At 52.7% G+C, this 19,462-nt stretch overlaps 1 protein-coding gene across 1 annotated transcript in view; it reads left to right on the forward strand.

The window, feature by feature from the left end:
* Positions 1-18,540, forward strand: part of PIK3R6 (phosphoinositide-3-kinase regulatory subunit 6) — a 47,626-nt gene extending 29,086 nt beyond the window's left edge. Inside the window, exons 9-20 of the mRNA XM_040243379.1 lie at positions 1,447-1,612; positions 3,759-3,845; positions 5,226-5,649; positions 5,986-6,064; positions 6,784-6,906; positions 8,766-8,876; positions 10,655-10,745; positions 11,029-11,099; positions 11,588-11,678; positions 12,018-12,133; positions 17,206-17,318; positions 17,904-18,540. Coding sequence (XP_040099313.1) covers positions 1,447-1,612; positions 3,759-3,845; positions 5,226-5,649; positions 5,986-6,064; positions 6,784-6,906; positions 8,766-8,876; positions 10,655-10,745; positions 11,029-11,099; positions 11,588-11,678; positions 12,018-12,133; positions 17,206-17,318; positions 17,904-18,057 — 1,626 coding nt within the window. The 3' untranslated portion in view covers positions 18,058-18,540. The remainder of the gene's footprint in view (positions 1-1,446; positions 1,613-3,758; positions 3,846-5,225; positions 5,650-5,985; positions 6,065-6,783; positions 6,907-8,765; positions 8,877-10,654; positions 10,746-11,028; positions 11,100-11,587; positions 11,679-12,017; positions 12,134-17,205; positions 17,319-17,903) is intronic.
* Positions 18,541-19,462: the final 922 nt, after the last annotated feature.

The raw sequence follows: 19,462 nt of genomic DNA on the forward strand, positions 1-19,462 counted from the left end.
CTCAGCAGACCCCTAGAACAGAAGAGAGAGCAAGTCCTGCAGTGCCCGCCTGTGTCACTTCTTTGGGTCCTGCATTCTCAGTGATGAGCTGGGATTAGTTGGGGAGTAGGGAGCAGGACACAGCCCGAGAATGGTGACCCAGGGTGGTTGTCAGGTCAGGGTGGCAGGACGGTACCCTGGAGACGGAGCCTGCGGTGCTGGAGAGTGTGGTGCCGCTCTTTCAAAGAGGGAGGAACTCTTTCAAAACCTGTTTCTATTAAGGGGAAGGGCTCTGGTGCTTTACCCTTAGCCTCTTTTTTTTTTTCTTTTAAAGAATTTTTTTTTATGTGGGCCATTATATAAGTCTTTAATTTGTTACACTATTGCTTCAGCTTTATGTTCTGGTTTTCTCACCCCGAGGCATGTGGAATCATAGCTCCCCAACCAGAAATGGAACCCACACCACCTGCTTTGGAAGGTGAAGCCCTAACCACTGGACTGCCAGGGAAGTCCTCCCCTTCACCTCTTTAGCACTCGCTAATCTACCTTTCTCAAAAGAGAAAGCAAGCTGCCAGCTCTAAAGCCTTGGCAGCCCATAGTACCTGGCTAGAATTTAATAACAGAGCTTTGTGATCCTTCCCTGGTGGCTCAGATGGTAAAGAGTCGGCTTGCAATGCAGGAGAGCCGGGTTCGACCCCTGGGTCAGGAAGATCCCCTGGAGAATGGAATGGCAACCAACTCCATGATTCTTGCCTGAAGAATCCCATGGACAGAGGAGCCTTGCAGGCTACAGTCCATAGGGTCGCAAAGAGTCAGACAAGACAGAGAGCTTAACACTTGTGATTATTATATTCAGCTTACTTATTTTCTATTTATGAGAAGTGACTGTAGCATTTTTACTTAGAGCAGCAATATAAAGTTTCCTTTTGATATAATTTTGAACCAAAGAAAAAGTGCACCGATTTAAAGAAAAGTAATGATTATAGGTGGTATGTCAAAGCAGTATAGGAGTGGCAGATGTTTAGGAAATATGCGGCAAGTAATGTATTGAGCACCTACTGTGCCGGCAGATGTAATAGGGGTTGGGGAGCTGTAAACGAAACAGACAAAACTGCCGCCTTCCTGGAATTTACATCCTAGTGACCGCAGAACAGTGATCCAGAATGCTTGGTGACATTCCGAGGAGGGTGGGCGTCAGTGTCATCCCTGGCCCCTTGGGTTCCTGGTCGCCAGCCATCCCCCCACAACAGGAAGTGAGGGGCCGAGGGGACCCCACCTCAGCTGCAGAGAGCATCAGGCAACAGCGAGTCCCTGGACGTGGGGAGCAGAAGCTATCCTGGGAAAGTTCCTGCCGGTGTCCAGGGCAGAGGGGAGGTGCCACCAGATGTGGGTACACCTGAGGACTGGGCGGAGCAGGGGCGGGAGGTGCTGGGCCAAGGCTCAACCTCTGATGCTCCTTCTCGGCAGGCCAGCTCCCGCCCCGCCCTGGAGGGCTACTTCCACGCCGTGGTGACAGCAGTGGAGCAGATGGCCAGAGAGCCCAGCCCTAGCCGAGAGGTCCACCTGGAGAGGCTGGAGGAGATTTACTGCTCGCTGCTGGGGCCGCCGGCGGCCGCCAGGGGGCGCTGCGGCGGTAAGAGGCAGGCGCGGTGAGCTGCGGTTCGGGCACCTGCAGGGGGCGCCAAAGAGCAACTCTAAACCAGCCGGGAGCGGGCCAGTGTGGCTGAAGCAGGGGTGGGACACACAGCAGCTCCCAGGAGCCCAGGGCCTGAGGATGCTCAAGAACTTGAAGGTCCTGGGTTAATATGAAGGCGGGTAATTTGGTCATGATAACAGCTGACACCTACTGGGCACCTCCCTACACCACAGTTGCTGTTCTCAGCAGTTTACATGGTGGTTTAGACAATGTCGTGTCTGACTCCAGTGACACCATGGACTCTAGAATACTGGAGTGGGTTGCCATTTCCTTCCCCACCTAGGGATTGAACCTGGGTCTCCTGCGTTGCAGGCAGATTCTTTACCGACTTAGCTACAAGAGAAGCCCTTGAAACAGTTTGCATAGATTAAATCAGTTAATCCTCGCAGTAAACTACTTATGAAATAGAAAGCATTATCCCCATTTTACAGATGAGAAAACTGAGTTAGAAAGAGGCTATAAATCTTGCCCAGGGTCACCCACCTCCTAAGTAGCTGAACTGAGATTCAAGCATAGGCTGTCTGGTTCTTAGGTGTGTGGTGTTAGTTGCTCAGTCGTGTCTGACTCTTTGCAACTCCCTGGACTGTAGCCCACCAGGCTCCTCTGTCTGTGAAATTTTCCAGGCAGGAATACTGAAGTGGGTAGTCATTCCCTTCTTCAGGGGATCTTCATGACCCAGGTATCAAACCCAGGTCTCCTGCATTACAGGAGAATTTTTTCACCATTTGAGCCACCAGCGAAGCCCGTCAGTATATTATAATAACCAATGTGCTTCCCATGCAGAGGTCACAGGTTCAGTTCCTGTTCAGGGTACAAAAACCCCACATACCTCTCGGTGCAGCAAAAAAATAAGTATTCTGTAGTGCTTCTGATTACCACATGGAAATACCTATTCATGAAGCTCCCCATCCACCCAACCCTACCCCCAGTCCCAAAGTTGGGCCAAACCCTGGAGCAAACCTGGCTTTACTCTTCTTGGGTACCACCTGCTAACTCAGTGGTAACTCTGCATTGGCAGGACAAGACCTGTCTGGACTGTCCCCACCATCTCTGCCATATCCAGACACCTGCTTCCCACCCAGACTTGCCCAGCACATCTTACTGACCAGCCAGCATCCCCGTTGATCCCTTGCTTCTAGGGGGCTATATGAGACAGTGGTTATGGGCACCACATCATGGGTAAAAGCATGGACTCTGAAGCCAGATTGCCTGGATTTAAATTCTGGCTCTGCCCCTTCCTGTCTGACCTTAGGCCAGTTACTTAACCTCTCTGTGCCACTGACTTCCCCTCTGTAGTGAAGATACTATTCCCTGTGACCTTGGGTCACTGGTAGGACCTGGTGAGATGGTAAGTGAGGTGAGAACAGTAGTAAGTGTTCCGTGACTGTGGGTTGCTCTCACCTGAGGAAGCTGCAGCCTTATTCTGGAGGGAGCCGTGCTCTGGGGAAGTTAAACGCTAAGGCTGCCCGTTAGGTGTGCCGAATGTGCAGCCAATAAGGTCTGGGGAGGGAATGACTCCCGGGGCTGGAGTGTCAGGAAGCTTCTGGATGGAGGAGTGGGGATCAGCTGGCCCTGGTCTCATCCCTAGATGCAGGCTTCCCTCTGCACTTAGTACTTGGCCGTGAGTCTGTAAAATTAACGTTAATGGAGCATCTGTTGCACCCAGCTCCTAGAGAAGACCCCGAGAAATCCAGAGGCCTCTTCCCCTGGTCTGCTCATGGACAGTGGGAACGGCAGCGTGGTAGCAGCGGGGCTGGGGGTGGGACTGCAGTGGGAGGGGCCAACAGCGGGAGAAAAGGTTGGGAAGGATAAAGTGGACTGGCTTGAGAAGGGTCCTATGGTTCCAGCTAGGAAGTTTGCAGGAAGCAGGAGCCACTAGGCGTGCTTGGGTTGCGAGACCAGGGGTGTTAGCTCCAATGAGCTGATGGTGGCAGAGAGGCAGGGGAACTCAGCAAGGCCAGACATGGGAGGTAGTGAGTCTCTGCCACTTCCTCTGGGACCCCTGACAGGGGCCAGGGGTGGGGCAGAGAAGACTCCCACAACCCTCTCCTCCGTGGTCTCCACAGCCTGCTCCTTCCTTCAGGTGACCCCCTCCAGGACCGGGCGCTGAGTGTCCCTCTGCCCAGCCCCCGCATCACCTTCCACCTGTGGACTGACGAGGAGCAGCTCTGTAAGTGCCTTGGACCTCCATGGGGAGCGGGCTGGAAACCACGGGGGATATGCGTGTGTGTCTGTCTGTGCCTCTGTGTGTTTATGCGTATGTCTCTCGGTGTGTGTGCTGGTGTCTGTGTGTGTCTGTGTGTGCACTGTGTGCCTATCCCTGTGTAGATCTGTTCTGTATCTGTGTGCATGTCTATGCCTGTGTGTGCCTGTGTGTGCCTGTGTGTGTCTGTGTGTGCACTGTGTGCCTATCCCTGTGTAAATCTGTCCTGTGTCTGTGTGCGTGTCTATGCCTGTATGTGCCTTTGTGTGCCTGTGTGTGTCTGTGTGTGCACTGTGTGCCTATCCCTATGTAAATCTGTCCTGTGTCTGTGTGCGTGTCTATGCCTGTGTGTGTGTCTATGCCTGTGTGTGCCTGTGTGTGTCTTTGCGCCTCTGTGTGTGTGTCTGTGTTATCTCTGAGTGTCTGCTTGTGCATCTGTTGTGTGCCTGTGTGCCTCTTTGTATGTCTGTTTGCGTGTGTGTGTCTGTGTTGTCTCTGTGTCTCTATGCATCTGTTGTGTGTGTCTGTGTGTGTGTTCCTTGCCCATTGAGTTGTCTGCAGCATCCGAAAAGCATTTCTCTGTGTCAGAGCAGCCCTGTGCATTAGCCTCTGGTCACGTGTGTCCAGAAAGTGCCACACACCATGTTGATGCCAATAGACAGTGCATACCCTAAGAAGGAGGCAGGTGCCAAAGAACCTGTGGTTCCTGGAGCAGGAGGGGGCCCACACTTCCCCTCCATGCTGGTGTCGGTCTCCTTCCCCCACAGGCCCTGCTCTTCTCAAGGGAGGGGGAAGTCAGAGGGGTAGGTTGCAGTGGGCAGTGCCAGGCTGGTGAACCAAGTTCCAGGTCCACACAATCTTTCACATGCTGGGTCACCCTAGATGGGCTCAGTGCCCTTGGACCCTCAGTTTCCTCACGAGCAACAAAATGAAAGGCAATTGGAAAAGCCCAGAGGCCTCTCCAGGAGCTGATGCTCTGTTGTCTCTGTTCCAGGGGAAGCTGTAGGGGAGTGGGAGCACAGGAGGGTGCTCGTGAGCCCACGGGGAAGAGGGCTCCAGAGTCCAGAGGCAGTGCATTAGCTGATGTCTTTGCAGCAGGACTTCTCAGAGCCCTTTAAGCTGATGTCTTTGCTCTCGAACCTCTAAGATGTTTACTTGTGGTATGAGTATGTGGGGTTCTCAGTCTCTGTTTGCCACATAACCTCTGTTCCTTCTCAAAGCATCTCATGGGGCTTCTGTTCAGCTAACAAGTGTGTGGCAAACTGGAACCACCAGCCTCGTGGGTGAGGCCCAGCCAGCCTGGTGTCCCCTCTCCACCCTGACAGTCCCCTTGGTCTCATGTCCCAGGGAAAGAACTGGTGCTCTTCCTGCGCCCGCAAACCCAGCTGCGCCTCAGTGCAGACTTGGAGGCCTTGGATCTTCAGGGCCTCCTGCCAGACTGGGAGTTGGCCCGGGCATCCATGCTGTCCACCGACAGTGGCATCGAGCGGGACCTTCCTCTGGGGGCCGACGAGCTGCTGACACCTGGCAGCCCCGAGGCAGAGCGAGCTGGGCTGCAGCGCAAGGGGGGCATCAAGAAGCGGGTGTGGCCCGCGGACATCATGATGCCCAGCAGCTGGGATGGGCCCCCGGGGCTGCACCGGAGGACTGGCAGACCCAGCGGGGATGGGGAGCTGCTGCCCGGCATCTCCCGGCTGCACACAGCCCGGGTACTGGTGCTGGGGGATGACAGGATGCTGGGGCGCCTGGCCCGGGCCTACTGCAACCTCAGGTAGGGCCCCAGAGGGCGGCTGGGGACGGTTGGGACACAGGTGGGCCTGGCCTGGGCTGATGAAGAATGGAGAAATGGGCTGGGGGAGGCCGAGACCAGGGTGGAATGGAGGGTGGGGTACACGGTATTCCCCCCAAACCCCACACCCAGCCACCGTGGAGCACCATGCTCCCTGCTTTACTGCACCCATTCTACAGATGAGAAGGCAGAGGCTCAGAGTGAGCAGGTCAATTGCCCAAAGTCAAAAAGATATTAAGTAACAGAGCCAGGAGGTGGAACCAAGTCTGTGGGAAGCCCAAACCCCTGCTCATGCCTGCGCTCTGCTCCCCCTGCCAGGAAGCGAGAGACCCAGAGGTTCTGCCTCACCCCCCGACTCAGCCTGCAGCTCTACTACATCCCCCTGCTGGCTCCCGAGGTGCTGGACTGGGTAGGGGGTGGTTGGGAGATGGGGGAACCTAGGGGAAGGGGTGGAGGGCAGAGTTGGGGGGTGAGCCCTGGGGAAGGGTTCAAGGGTGTCAGGAGGAGGAGCTGGGGTCAGTCTTCCTTAGGATGCGGAGCTGGGCAAGACCTGGAGGGCTTCGATCACAGAAGCCACAGACATGGGCCCTAGGGGTGGCAGAGATGCCTTTTTACTGTGGCAGCCTGCCCATGACCCCACGACACCATGGCTGATTTCGTTTTGCTTGTCTGATGGAATCAGTGGCAAGCTGATGCTCAAACAGGAGGGCCTCTCTTACACACACACACACACACACACACACACACACACACACACCCCTACCCCTTCCTAGGGGGAGATGAAGCCGCACTGGCAATATTTCATTTCTATCGCCCATTCTACTTCTGACAGGGGATCCTTAAATTCAAGGCACTGCTTGTCTCTCCCCTTTAAGGCTAATGACCGTTTTTTGGTGTCCCTGGCAGGCATCCTCGGGAAGGGGGGTTCCAGCTTCACCTCAGGTATGAGACCCGTCTTCATGTGGTACAGAAATCCAGGCCCCAAGAGCTTGAATAATTTGACCCATTCCCAAAGCTAGTTTGTCTAGGACCGGTACGTGGGGACCCGCCTCCCACCGAGCAGGAAGAAAGTGCCAGAGAGGGCCTGACCCGTCTGCCCTGTCCCCTTGTTCGCAGATGTCTGCAGCATCCAGGCGTTCGGAGCTGGGAGAGTTGGCTGCGTTCCTGGGCCGTGCGGACCCGTGGTACGAGAGCATCGTCAACACCCTGTGCCCCACCATCCACAAGCTGGCAGAGATGGTAGGGGGGTGAGGGATAGTGGTGGGAGGTGGGGGGTGTTTTCTTGAATTTTGACCTCAAGAGTCAGCCGCAAGGGGCCCCACAAGGATAAGGCAGAAGAGGGGCCCTAGGGAGCTAGTGGCTATAATTTACTCTGTACCAGGCACCTTCCTGTCTGGACAGTCCCGCTGTGTGGAGAGGACAAGGGAAACATTTTTTATTCTTTATTAAAGTGTGTGGGCCAATGATATGCTTCTCATTGGAAACTTGTGAGTTTCCTGGGCCTCTTTGCAACGGCTGCAACAGTTAACGTTCCTGAGCATGGCTCCATGCCAGGCACTGTTCTAAGCACTCCCACCTGCAGCCCTGCCAGCTGGGTACGCGTGTTTGTCTACCTGCTATAGTCACCACATCCCCATTTTACAGATCAAGCAGCTGAGGCACAAAGCGATTAGGTCTCTTGTCCAGAGTAACAGGATGAGTCCCACTTGGAATAAGGCAGCTTCATTTCAAAGCATATTCTCTGAGCCACAAGCCATCGTGCTGTCCCCAGGCCCAGGCTGTGGTGAGGACAGGCAGAGAAGGGGCTCGACTTTCACTGATTTGAAAGGCCTTCTGCTGTCATATGTGCTGCAGACATTTTTTTCCCACTTTTTTCATTTCAGTCTTATCAGAAGTGGGGTTTGTTTTGACCTACAGAATTTCAAATATGTTTTTCCTTTATGGTTTCTGCCTTTGCAGCCATGCTTTGAAAGACCTTCTCCATTCCAAGATTAAATTCACTGATAATTTACTCTAACACTTTTAGCATCTAATTTTTTACATTTAGATAACCTGTCTGCAATTAACTTCAGTATGTAATTTTATTTTTTCCAAGTGTTTAGATTATTGTTGTAAAGCTATTTATTGGGTATACTATCAGCTTGAAATGCCACTTTTATCATTTATTAAAATTCTTACACATGCTGGAGTTTATTCTTTCTCAGTGATCTATTCATTTCTGTATAAATTTGCACTTTTATATTTTAATATGTGGCATGATACATTTACCTCATTACTCTTCTTTTGCAAAACTTTTCAGACTATGTTTATTTATCTTTCCATATAAGTTTTAGAATTCCATTGTTGAGTTTGTTTGTTTGGGATTTTCCTTTCCTTTTCTTTTCTTTTGCCATACTGCAAGGCATTGGGATCTTAGTTCCCCAACCAGGAATTGAACCCATGCCCCCAGCAGTGGAAGCACAGAGTCCTAGTCACTAGACAGCCAGGGAATGCCTGTCAAGTTTTATTTTTAATCTCGTTGAGATTTTGATTGAATTTTGGAGAATGACCTTCTTTAGCACATTAAGTTACCCTCTGGGGGTGTGGTATAATTTCACTTCTTAAAGTCTTTATTTCCCTCAGGATCGGTGTTCAGTTTTCATTTGTATTATTTTTTTTAGATTCCACATATAAGTAATATCCCATGATATTTGTCCTTCTCTGTCTGGCATACTTCCTTTAGTATGATAATCTGTAGGTCCACCCATGTTGCTGAAAGTGGCATCATTTCGTTCCTTTTTGTGGCTGAGTAATATTCCATTGTATATATGTGCCACAGCTTCTTTATCCATTCATCTGTTGATGGACATTTAGGTTGCTTCCATGTCTTGACTATTGTACATAGTGCTGTTATGAACACTGGGGTGCTGGAGGGACCCTTTTGATTAGGGGTAGAAATCAGCCGGCAGGAAAGGCTTGGACAGTGCTGAAGAAACAGCGAGGTTAGTGCAAGGCAAGGGGCACGAGGGGGTTTTGGAGTTTCTCTGTTAAGAAAGTGGCAGCTCCCGCAGCAGTGTGGAGGGAGCTGGCTGAAGACAGTCTCCCTCCCTCCCTCACAGCCTCTCTCCCTGGACACATCCCAGACTGTAGACCCCTTCGTCCTAGACGCCATCACCTACTATGTTCGCATGGGCACCCAGCCTGTCTATTTCCAGATCTACACGGTCAAGGTAAGCTTCCCACCTGGGGCTCCAACGAGACCATGGCAGCCTGTTGGACTCCAGGACCCTACAACCTAAATACCCTGGCTCCGGGGAACCAGGGGATGAAGATGCAAGTCATAAACTCATCCAGACATTCTTTTTTTCCCCCTATATTTATTTATTTTATTTCCTTGGCCATATCAGGTCTTCCTCGCTGTACACAGGATCTTTCGTTGTGGTTCACAGACCCTCTAAGTTTTGGCCTATGGGCTTAGTTGCTCCTCGGCATGTGGGATCTTAGTTCCCCAACCAGGGATCGAACCCGTGTCCTCTGCATTGCAAGGTGGGTTCTTAACCACTGGACCGCCAGAGAAGTCCCCCATCCAGACATTCTTGGTTGTTGACTTTATCTTCTTCCTCTCCGGATAAGTAAGATAATCGTTAACTTCTAACACCTCACGTTCAAGCAGAAGCAGACTTCACGCGGAAGGACTCTCTGTCCTTACATCCTCCCCATCATCCTTGCCAACCTCACCTCTTGCAGCAACTGCCCTCACCTCTGCTCTGTTCACCCCATTACACGATCCACTGCCACTTTGTCATGTATCTGCAGACGCCAGTGCCTCCCCACCAAGACTCTGAGTCCCCTGAGATGAGACTATACTTTGTTCATCTTGAGTCTCCTGCTAGCAGCACAGTAAACTGTGTGTGGGGGGGAGGTATCAGAGGATGGGTCAGTGTGGGACTGGCTGTGTGCAGTGGGTATAGAGTTAGAGGCAGTGTGAGGTAGTGAGAAGTTCATGGTTCGCCTTCTGGTCCCTCTGCATGCTCGCTGTATGATCACAGCTCCCTTCACCTCCCTCACATTGATTCTCCCCACATTTTTTTTAAATATTTATTTTAATTTACTGACTGCATTGGCTTGTGGCACACGGGCTCTCCTCTTGCACCTCCAGAGCATGCAGGCTTAGTTACTGTGAGGCATGTGGGATCTTAGTTCCCTGACCAGGAATTGAACTCATGTCCCCTGCACTGCAAGGTGGACTCTTAACCCCTGGACCACCAGGGAAGTCCCCCTCCCCACCTTTTTTAAAAAATGACTTTATGTATTCATATATAGGCTGTGCTGGGTCTCTGTAGCTGTGCTGGCTTTTCCTGAGTTGCAGTGATCTCTAGTTGCAGTTTGCAGGCACCTCACCATGGTGGCTTCTCTTTTTGCAGAGCACAGGCTCTCGGGTGCATGGGCTCAATAGTGACGGCTCGAGGGCTCTAGAGCTCAGGCTCAGTAGCTGTGGCACACAGGCTTAGTTGCTCTGTGGCATGTGGGATCTTCCCAGACCAGGGATCGAACCCATGTCTTTGGCATTGGCAGGCGAATTCTTTACCACTGAGCCACCAGGGAAGCCCCATATTCCCCATTTATAAAATGGGGAAAGTAATCTTCATCACAGGGTTTTTGTGAGAACTCAAATGAGTAGAAAAATATATTAAACGATTGATGGGGGAAGATGATGGCAAGGCGGTCGGCACATGGAAGATTCTAGGACAGTGGTGGGAAGTTCAAAATCCCACATCCCAGGACTTCCCTGCTGGTCCAGTGGCTAAGACTCCACTCAGGGGGCCTGAGTTCGATCCCTGGTCAGGGAACTAGATCCCACATGCGGCAACTAAGACCCAGTGCAGCCAAATAAATAATAAATAAGTAAATATTTTAAAAACATCCTGGGCTGTGGGGGTTACTGGGAGCTGCCCCTGGCAGGGACGACCTCCCCCAGCCTCCCTCTCCCCTCGCAACCTCCCTCCAGATCTTTTCTGGTGACCTGAGCCAAGACCCTGCCGAGGACATTTTCCTCACCGAGCTCAAGGTCAAGATCCAAGACTCCAAGTTCCCCAAAGGTGAGCATCTGTCTCCCGTTTCCCAAAGCTCAGCCGACTCAGCTTCCTCAAGGCCCACTTCCAGAAACTCCTCCCACCTCTCACGGCCCCATCCCACCCCTTCCTTCCCACCTCTGCTGAACACCAGAGTGCCCTGTCCCCTGCAGGCTCGCCCAGCCCTAAGGGCAGCCTGGTCCCCCCTGAGATGCAGCCTTTCTGCTCGGAACAGATGCAGCTTCACCTGGGCCTTGATGAGGGAGGGATAGGGCCTCCCACCTTCATTCAGCCTCTTCTCTTCCCACAGATAGTTTTTCACCCCGGAGGAGAGGCGTGGCTGAGGGTCCAGGGGCTGAGCTCTCCATCTGCTACCAGAAGGTCAGTGGGCGTGGTGCCATCAGGACGTGGCCAGAGGTACCACTGGAGGGAGGCAGGTGTCAGGAACATGGTGGGGGAGAGCGGGGAGCAGACAGAGGGACCTTCTGACCTTCCTTTGACACAGCCCCCAGTTTCCCGACCTCCAGAGAGTTTTGCAGGGATGGGTGGGTTATGACTGGCCTTACATATGGACGAGGAGGCCATCTGATGTAAGGAACAGGGCACTGTCCCTTTGTTCAAAAATACCCTCCTCCCTAGCTGACTAGATGCATTGGAGTACAGTCCTCAGTCTGGAGGAAGGAACATGCTCCCAGGATTGAGTGCTCTGAGCCTTCGTCCTCTGGTTCCTTACTGGACGTTAGCTTAACTGATGCTCAGGGCAGTGGCGGGAAGCAGAGAAGGAGGGGTGGGGAGACAAGCAGACTGTTGATGTGGGGATGTGTGCCCTGTCCTGAGGACCCCTTCTGTCCTTGCGTCCCCCTCCCCAGGCCCTGCTAAGCCACCGGACCCAGGAGGTCACCGTCTCCTTGCGCGCCACTGGGCTGGTCCTGAAGACCCTTCCAGCCAGTGACACTGAAGGTGAGGAGCTGGGCAAGCAGGGAAGCTGGGGTGGGTAGAGGGAGCGGGGGAAGGCAGCCTCCCTCCCCGTCCCTGGGAGAGCAGGAAGATAGTCCAGCTCCCACTCATGCCGGGCCGAGCTGGGCACCAGGCTGCCTGGCGAGGCCCAGCCCGGCCCTCAGGTGGGTCATCATCAAGCCGCCCAGGGTGACGCTCCCCTGCATGAGCGGGTACGGGAAGGGGTTAAAGCAGGAAGGGGTGGTGGTCACAGTGGGTTCGTGTCCTTCTTAGGACATAGCATCCCCAGCTGCCCTCCTTCCCTGGAGGCCCATTCACAGCCCCGCATCTCACCCTTCCCAGTTTCAGGGCCCACCTACTGCACCCCCACTGCTGCGCCCGACACAGACCACACGTGCCTGAGAGTTAGTGTGACAGAGATTGTGAAGACCTCCAACTTGGCAGGAAGGTCCTTCTCTGTAAGTCCTGGAGAGGACAGGAACCGGGGATATTCACACAGGGTAGGGTGAATTAGAGAAGAGAACCTGGGGAGGGTGTGCAGAGAAGAGGGAGTGAACCCCGAGCCTTTGTGAGCCCCTGCTGTTGGAGCCAGTCTTCCTGTTGGGAAGAATCTGATTTCCAGTCTGTTTGAAATATTGAGCACCCACTGGCCCTCTTCCAGGGCCCTGGAAGAGGTAAGGCCCCACCCCTACCTCCACCTGGACCATCGGAGGACCTGAGACGCACACAGATAACTACAGAATGCACCCGAGTACTGTATCCCCTGCTCACAGCAGCCAAAACAGCAACGGCCCAGCCTTTGTGTTTGTTTGTTTTTGGCTGCACTGGGCCTTCATTGCTGTGCTTGGGCTTTCTCTAGTTGCAGCGAGCAGGGGCTATTCTTCCTTGTGCTGCTTGGGCTTCTCACTGTAGCGGCTTCTCCTGTCACAGAGCACAGGCTCTAGGGCACGTGGGCTCAGTAATTGTGACCCATGGGCTTCGTTGCTCCGTGGCATGTGGAATCCTCCCGGACCAGGGATCAAACCTGTATCCCCTGCATTGGCTGAGGGATTCTTAGCAACTGTAGCATCTAAGAAGTCCCAGCAATGGCCCCAGCCTTTGGCCAAATAAAACCAGCCCATGGCCCTACCACTGCACTTTGCCCTTTGCTCTTATTGATACTCATAGAGATACAGACATAGGACCTGCCCATTTTCTCCCTATCTGATGGCCACTCTGGATGTCACTGCCCTAGTCAGTTGGGCTTGGAGTGCATGATTACACCTGAACCATGTTGTCAGAAAGCCTGGACTCCCCCCTCACCCAGGCAGATGCTCCCTTTAGGTCAAGCTGCCTAGGAGGTCTGATGCCCAAGTGTCTCGAGTGCTTCTGTGACATCCTGCATCCCTGCAGGTCAGGATATCTTATCACTTCCCACCTCATCCTAGCCCTGGGCATTACTCAACCCTTTCCTCTGGACTCTTTTTCCTAAATCAGCTCCTTAAATAGTGTTCTCCACGTTGGTCCATAACCCACTTCTTTTCTTAGCTCCTGGGCTATCAAAGCTATGTCTGTGGCTTTAGTCCAAGTTGTTCAGGGCACCCACATTTATCTCCTGCTCTGACATTCACCTCTGAGTGTCTGACCCCTAAGTTAACATGAGCTGGGTGTCCCACAACACCCCAAACTCAAGATACTCAAAACCAAAGCCAGAGCTTTCCAGTAGTGCAGTTCTCTAGAGCCAGACTGCCTAGACTCAGATCTTGGGGCTCTCATTTACCAGCTATGTGACTTTAGGGAAGTGTCTCCAGTTTTCTGTGCCTCAGTCTCACCATCTGGAAAATGGGGATAATAATGGTAGCTACTTTATCCGGCTGCTGTGAGGACTGAATGATGGTGACATGTAAAGGTTCTAGGAGAGCATTTGTCCAAGTCAGAGCTATATATGTGGTACGGTATTATTTAGTCGCTCAGTCGTGTCGGACTCATTGCAGTCCCATGGACTCTGGCCTGCCAGGCTCCTCTGACCATGGGATTTCCCAGGCAAGAATACTTGAGTGGGTTGCCATTTCCTTCTCCAGGGGATCTTCTCAACCCAGGGATCAAACCAGTGTCTCTTGTATCTCCTGCATTGACAGGTGGATTCTTTACCACTGAGCCATCTGGGAGGTCCCATATGTGTTAGTGGCTGTTGTTATTTCATGCCCTCCTCTGCTGTGTCCATCTCCTGTCCAGTGAGGCCATCGTTAACCAGTCACCTTTCCCAGAAACCTGGGAGTCAGCTCAGATGCCTTCTCTTCCTTACTTCCCTTTGTCTGCTGGTGTTCCCTCTCAAATGCTCTCATGCCCCTCCCTTCTTCTCCATCCTCCTTTTGGTCCAGCAAGGTTGACCAGCTGTCCCAATCTGCTGGGACTGGAGAGTTTGCTAGGATTTGAGGCTCTTAGTGCTAAAATTAGTGAAAATTCTAGACAAACTTGTCATTCTTGGGCCAGATTTTTCATCCACCTCTTTCTGGACAAACTCAACAGCCCCCCGTTGTCACACCAGTGCTCCTTCAGTCCACTCTCCACACTTCTGCCTGTGTGATCTTTCTAAAACAGACACATCACTCCGTGCTTAAAACCCCTTGATCATCTTCCTCTCTGCAGGCAGAAGGGTGGAAGAACTTCAGTGTTGCATAGCTTGGTTCCTCTTCCGCTCCATTTGCAACCACAGCCAGCCCTGCATGCCCTTGACACTGGGTTATCTGTGATACCAAACCTAATCTGGGTCCTCTCGCCCAGATGCAGTAAAGCCAGTCTACTGACACTGGGTTGTGGTGAAGAGCAGTGTAGCTTTTGTTGCAGGTGCCAAACAAGGAGTCCAGGGCAGCTGATGCTCAAAACCACCGACCTCCCCAAGGAGTTTCAGCAAAGCACTTTTAAAAGCCAGATGAGGGAGGCGCGTCCTAGGGTATGTGATCAGCTGATAATACAATTCTATGATTGGTTGATGGCAAGGGAACGGAATGATGTCATAGGCATTAACACCATCAATCATTAGGTGCCAGTGGGTTTGGGGGCTACCTGCTCATGATTATGTAATTAATAATTATCATGTAGTTAATTTTTTCCATTGGTGGTGGTTTTAGCATCTGTAATAAAACAACTCAGGAAATGTGCATCAGATACTGTGATCTAGGTACTTCAGAGAGGAACTGAAGCAGAGGATATGGGGGAGGGGCCTGTTCCCCGGAAGGCCCCATAGCACCATGCTCAGTTACATTTGGAAGTGTGCTGGCCATCCTTTCTCTGTGCCTCACTTGGCCTGAAACCCCGTTCCTCCTTTTCTCTTCCCTGTCCTCCTTTAAGAACCTCTGTTTCTCTTTCAAGATTAAACTAAGGTGTCATCTTCCCCAGGAGGCCCTTCCCTGCACATCCTCCACCCCTCTCCCCGGAGAGCTACATCCCCACGTCTGTGCCCGCTGCCACCCTCCCCGCCACAAACCCTGGGGACATGGCCATGGGCAGCATTTGCAAAACTATCAGTGATGTGATCTCAAGGCCTCTGTAGGGCTCAGGCCCTTCTCCACCCTCCCATCATTCATTGTGGGAACGGCTCACAGCAGGAGCTCTCCAAATGTCTCCTGATCCAGCCTCCACCTCTGCAGGATCTCACCCCTAACTAGAGCTCCCTTTTTCTGGGGCAGCCTCTGGCCTGGAGGAGCCCTCTACGGGCTGAAAGCTCTGTACTGAGCTGAGATTTCCAGACAGGATGCTCTGTGTTTGAGCTTCGAGCTCCAGGGTGGACCTATTTCCTTTTCATGTATTTCCTCTTTCAAAGTCAGTTCCTTACAATGGTTTCTATTTTGAATGACCTCTTTAAATAACCTGGTTGTGGGATTTTTGAAAATCTAAACACCCCAGTGAGTTCCCTTTTACCTACAAGGTAGATGCTAATAGTAACATATTTTTGTTCTCAATAGGTGAGAAACAAAAAGCACAGAGAGATTAAGAATCATGTCCAAGGTCACACAACTAATAAATGGCAGAGCCAGGATAGGAACCCGGATGCTCTGGGTGTGGAGTCTCTGACTCTCTTCCTGGGAGATTCTTGGACACCCTGCCCAGAGACTTCTGGCAGCCAACCCTCCCAGTCCACAAAAGTCCAGCAGAAATGCCCGGATGAGCTTGACCTCCCCAGGTTTAGTCTCTGTTTGCATGCATACATGCTCAGTCATGTCTGACTCTTGGCAACCCTATGGACTGTAGCCCCCCAGGCTCCTCTCTCCTTGGGATTTTCCAGGCAAGAATACTGGAACGGGTTGCCATTTCCTCCTCCAGGGGATCTTCCCAACCCCAGGATTGAACTTGCATCTCCTTCATCTCCTGCACTGGCAGGCAGATTCTTACCTTCGGCGCTGTTTTGAAAGTGAAAGTTGCTCCGTCGTGTCCGACTCTTTGTGACCCCATGGACTATACAGTCCCTGGAATTCTCCAGGCCAGAATACTGGAGTGGGTAGCCTTTGCCCTTCTCCAGGGGATCTTCCCAACCCAGGCAAAGAACCAGCATCTCCTGCATTGCAGGTAGATTCTTTACCAACTGAGCCATCAGGGAAGCAGTTCCCTGCAATTTGACAGCAGGAAGACAAATCAGCCCTGCCTACAGTGGTGACCTTATGAAAAATGCCCAGGCCTGGGTTGGACTCCAGACCACTCAGATCAGAATCTCTAATTTTATGTTTGGGAAAGGCAGTTCTGTGCTTGAAAGAGGTGGAGACTAAGGCTCTAGAAACTAGTGTTCCGTGGTGGTGGATCACCCAAACCTGCTGTCCACATGTGGAAGTGGCCAGTGACCAGAAAGGCCCTCAGAGCCCCATCTGGAACCCAAGATGCTCCACCTTCTCTGTCCAGGAGGAGGGGCCTCTCAAGAGCAGCAACCCCCTGCCCCACCTCCGTGCTCCCCAGGTCACAGGTTGGAGGGCTGCCTCAGGGCTGTTTTCCTTTGGTCCTGGGTGCATTTTGAAGAAGCTACAGGGCTTTGGGTTTGGATGGTGGAATTTCCTCCACCCCTACCCGGGTTTCCCAAGCAGAGGATGGATCCCTCCTGCCTATCACTGGTACCCTGGAACAAACTGATACAGGCCTGGTCTGACTCACAGGGGTAAGTTGCCACTTTCTAGACCTTCTGTCTCTGCCCCAGAGAAGTGATCTTGTATGCAATCCAACTAATAACTGGGGTCAGGGCTTATAAAAACCTGGAAGTATCCCCCAATTTCACACATAACACGCCTGTCATATAGGAGGTGCTCAGGTCTCTGGAGCACTTGGAGGGTCCAGCCACAGCATCCCAAGTTGTTTTTTAAATTAAGGACAACAGGTTGGAAAAAAGAACTGCACAAATGATGGGCAAGTCAAGGGCCAGGGCAGCCTAGAAGCGCTTCCTGCGGGGCTGTCACTGCTCAAGAGTCACTTGTAGAAAGAGAGGCGGGGGCCCCCATGAACAGGGCAGGAGGTGTTGGCTGGGCCATCCGTTACCAAGGTGATGCTCCCTGAGCTGTTTTTGTTGCAGGTGGTGACAAACACCTTCCGGACAACCAACATCCAGATCCAGAGCCAGGACCGGAGGCTGCTGACCCTGTCACTGGACAAGGACAGCTGCCGCACGTACAGGGATGTGGTCAGGTGAGGTTGGGCTCCATGGCAGCCAGCCCCTCCCCCTCCTGCCTCGAGCCCTGAACACCTTGAAGGGGGTTTGAATCCTGTGCCAGGCAGCTGTCCCAGATGGGTAAGGACTCAGGTGATGACTTAAATCCAGGCAAAAGAGCACTTGAGTGGCTGAAGGTGGGCAGCAGCTGAGATGACACGGTTCCAGATCTCCTCTACAGACGCTCAGCCTGCAGCCCTTGACCCATCCCTGAGGCTGGCACTGTGCCCCACTCCCCCACAAACACACACACACACACACAGGCTGCTCTTCTGAGGCAGCTACGCTGCAGTTAATGTGACACTTACTGGAGTCACCTGGGAGGTGTATTTGGATCAGGCAGGCACACAGAGTGACCCACCTGGGCACGTCCTCTCCCTGTGTTCACCCCAGCATGCTCTTTCTCATTTTGACTCTTCCTCAGCTCTCATCGGTCCCTCTCCCTTATCTATACAAGACAATAAAGGGTATATTTTAAAGGTATATTGTCAATACCTTTAAAATGCCCAGACAGATCTGACCCCTGAGATGGGTCTCCTGAGCTGGCCTCTCTCTGCCCATAGGTTTGAGGTTGCTCCCTGTCCAGAGCCGTGTTCCAGGACCCAGAAATCCAAAGTGCTGGGGTTCAGCTCCCACCAGCAGGAGATGGAAAGGAACAAAGCCAAGGCTAAGCCTCTTCTGATACCCATTAACACGTTCTCTGGCATCGTCCAGTGAACCCAAAGGGGAGTCCGAGAGTGGCGGGCTTGAGAGAAAGGATACACCACCCGTCCCTGCCCCAGTGGCTAGAACAAGGTTCCCTGGGGCGGCTTCCAGCCGCATCTAGAAGCCGGCAACTGCAACGGAGCACAGGACGGGGGCGATGGAGCAGCACCCACACAAAGGCCCAAGAAGGCCGGGACCAAGTCATGCACATAGAACCCAGCTCCTCAAGCCCGCATCCACTCCTGCGTGAATTTCCAGTTCCCGCCTCTCCCACTATCTTCTCCCACTCAGGCTGAAACCAAGATGAGAGCTGCGGTCCGGGCCAGGGCCCAGCAGCCTGGGGAAAACAGGAAGCAAGCAGCAGCAGCCACAACCCTCCCTTCCCGCCCAGGCTGTTCCCTTCAGCCTTGCCACCACTCCCAGGAGGGCGTCTCTCCCAGGTGAGACGACATGTTAGATTCAGTAAATGCACACTAAAGTCTCCCTGCTTTCATCCGATATCCAGCAATACTTGTATGTTATTTCATTTAAATTTTTTCTTTTGGGCCACCCTGCATGACGGGCTTCCCTGGTGGCTGGGACGGTAAAGCGTCTGCCTGCAATGCGGGAGACCCGGGTTCGATTCCTGGGTCGGGAAGATCCCCTGGAGAAGGAAATAGCAATCCACTCCAACGCTCTTGCCTGGAAAATTCCATGGACTGAGGAGCTTGGTAGGCTACAGTCCATGGGGTCGCAGAGTCGGACACGACTGAGCGACTTCACTTTCACCCTGCATGACACGTGGGATCTTAGTTCGCCAACCAGAAATTGAACCTGCGCCCCCTGTAGTGGAAGCACAGTCTTAACCACTGGACCGCCAGGGAATTCTCAACATGTGTATTTCAACAGACAGCGGAGGCACGACTTAGTCTAACCTGATGAATCCGTTTAGCTAGGTGAGAGCTTGGTGAAACGTTCACTGGTGTGTTCTGTCCACCTGCCCAGCTCCCTCCTCATTCACGTTCACTGAGGGCCTCCTGACCAGCACTATTGCCAAAGTGGAGGTGGGAATGCAAGTTTGTTTCAGAGGAGCCAGAGATTAAAGACATCAGATTTCTTGGCTTTGAGTTCAACAGCATATATCCAGATGTTAAGTTCATACCTATCAGCTAGGCATGGTGACTGGAATGCCCAGTGACTGGGCATGGGATGGAAGAGTCCCTTCCAAGTTTGGGACCGAAGAGTAGAGAAGTAGGCACTTCTCTTGTGGCCTTAGTGCCCCAGGAGTGGGGGGCAAGTCTGAGCACATTCTCAAAGCCTAAGGAGATGGTGTAAGAGGGGCTGCCTGGGGTGCTTAGGCAGATGGGCCCAAGAGTAGCCTTAAAGAGAGCCCCTGTGCCTCTGTGGGCATGGGGAGCCGGTAAGGTTTTTCCCAGAT

This window comes from Oryx dammah, unplaced genomic scaffold, assembly GCF_014754425.2.
Source record: "Oryx dammah isolate SB20612 unplaced genomic scaffold, SCBI_Odam_1.1 HiC_scaffold_8, whole genome shotgun sequence".
NCBI classification, from domain to species: Eukaryota; Metazoa; Chordata; class Mammalia; order Artiodactyla; family Bovidae; genus Oryx; species Oryx dammah.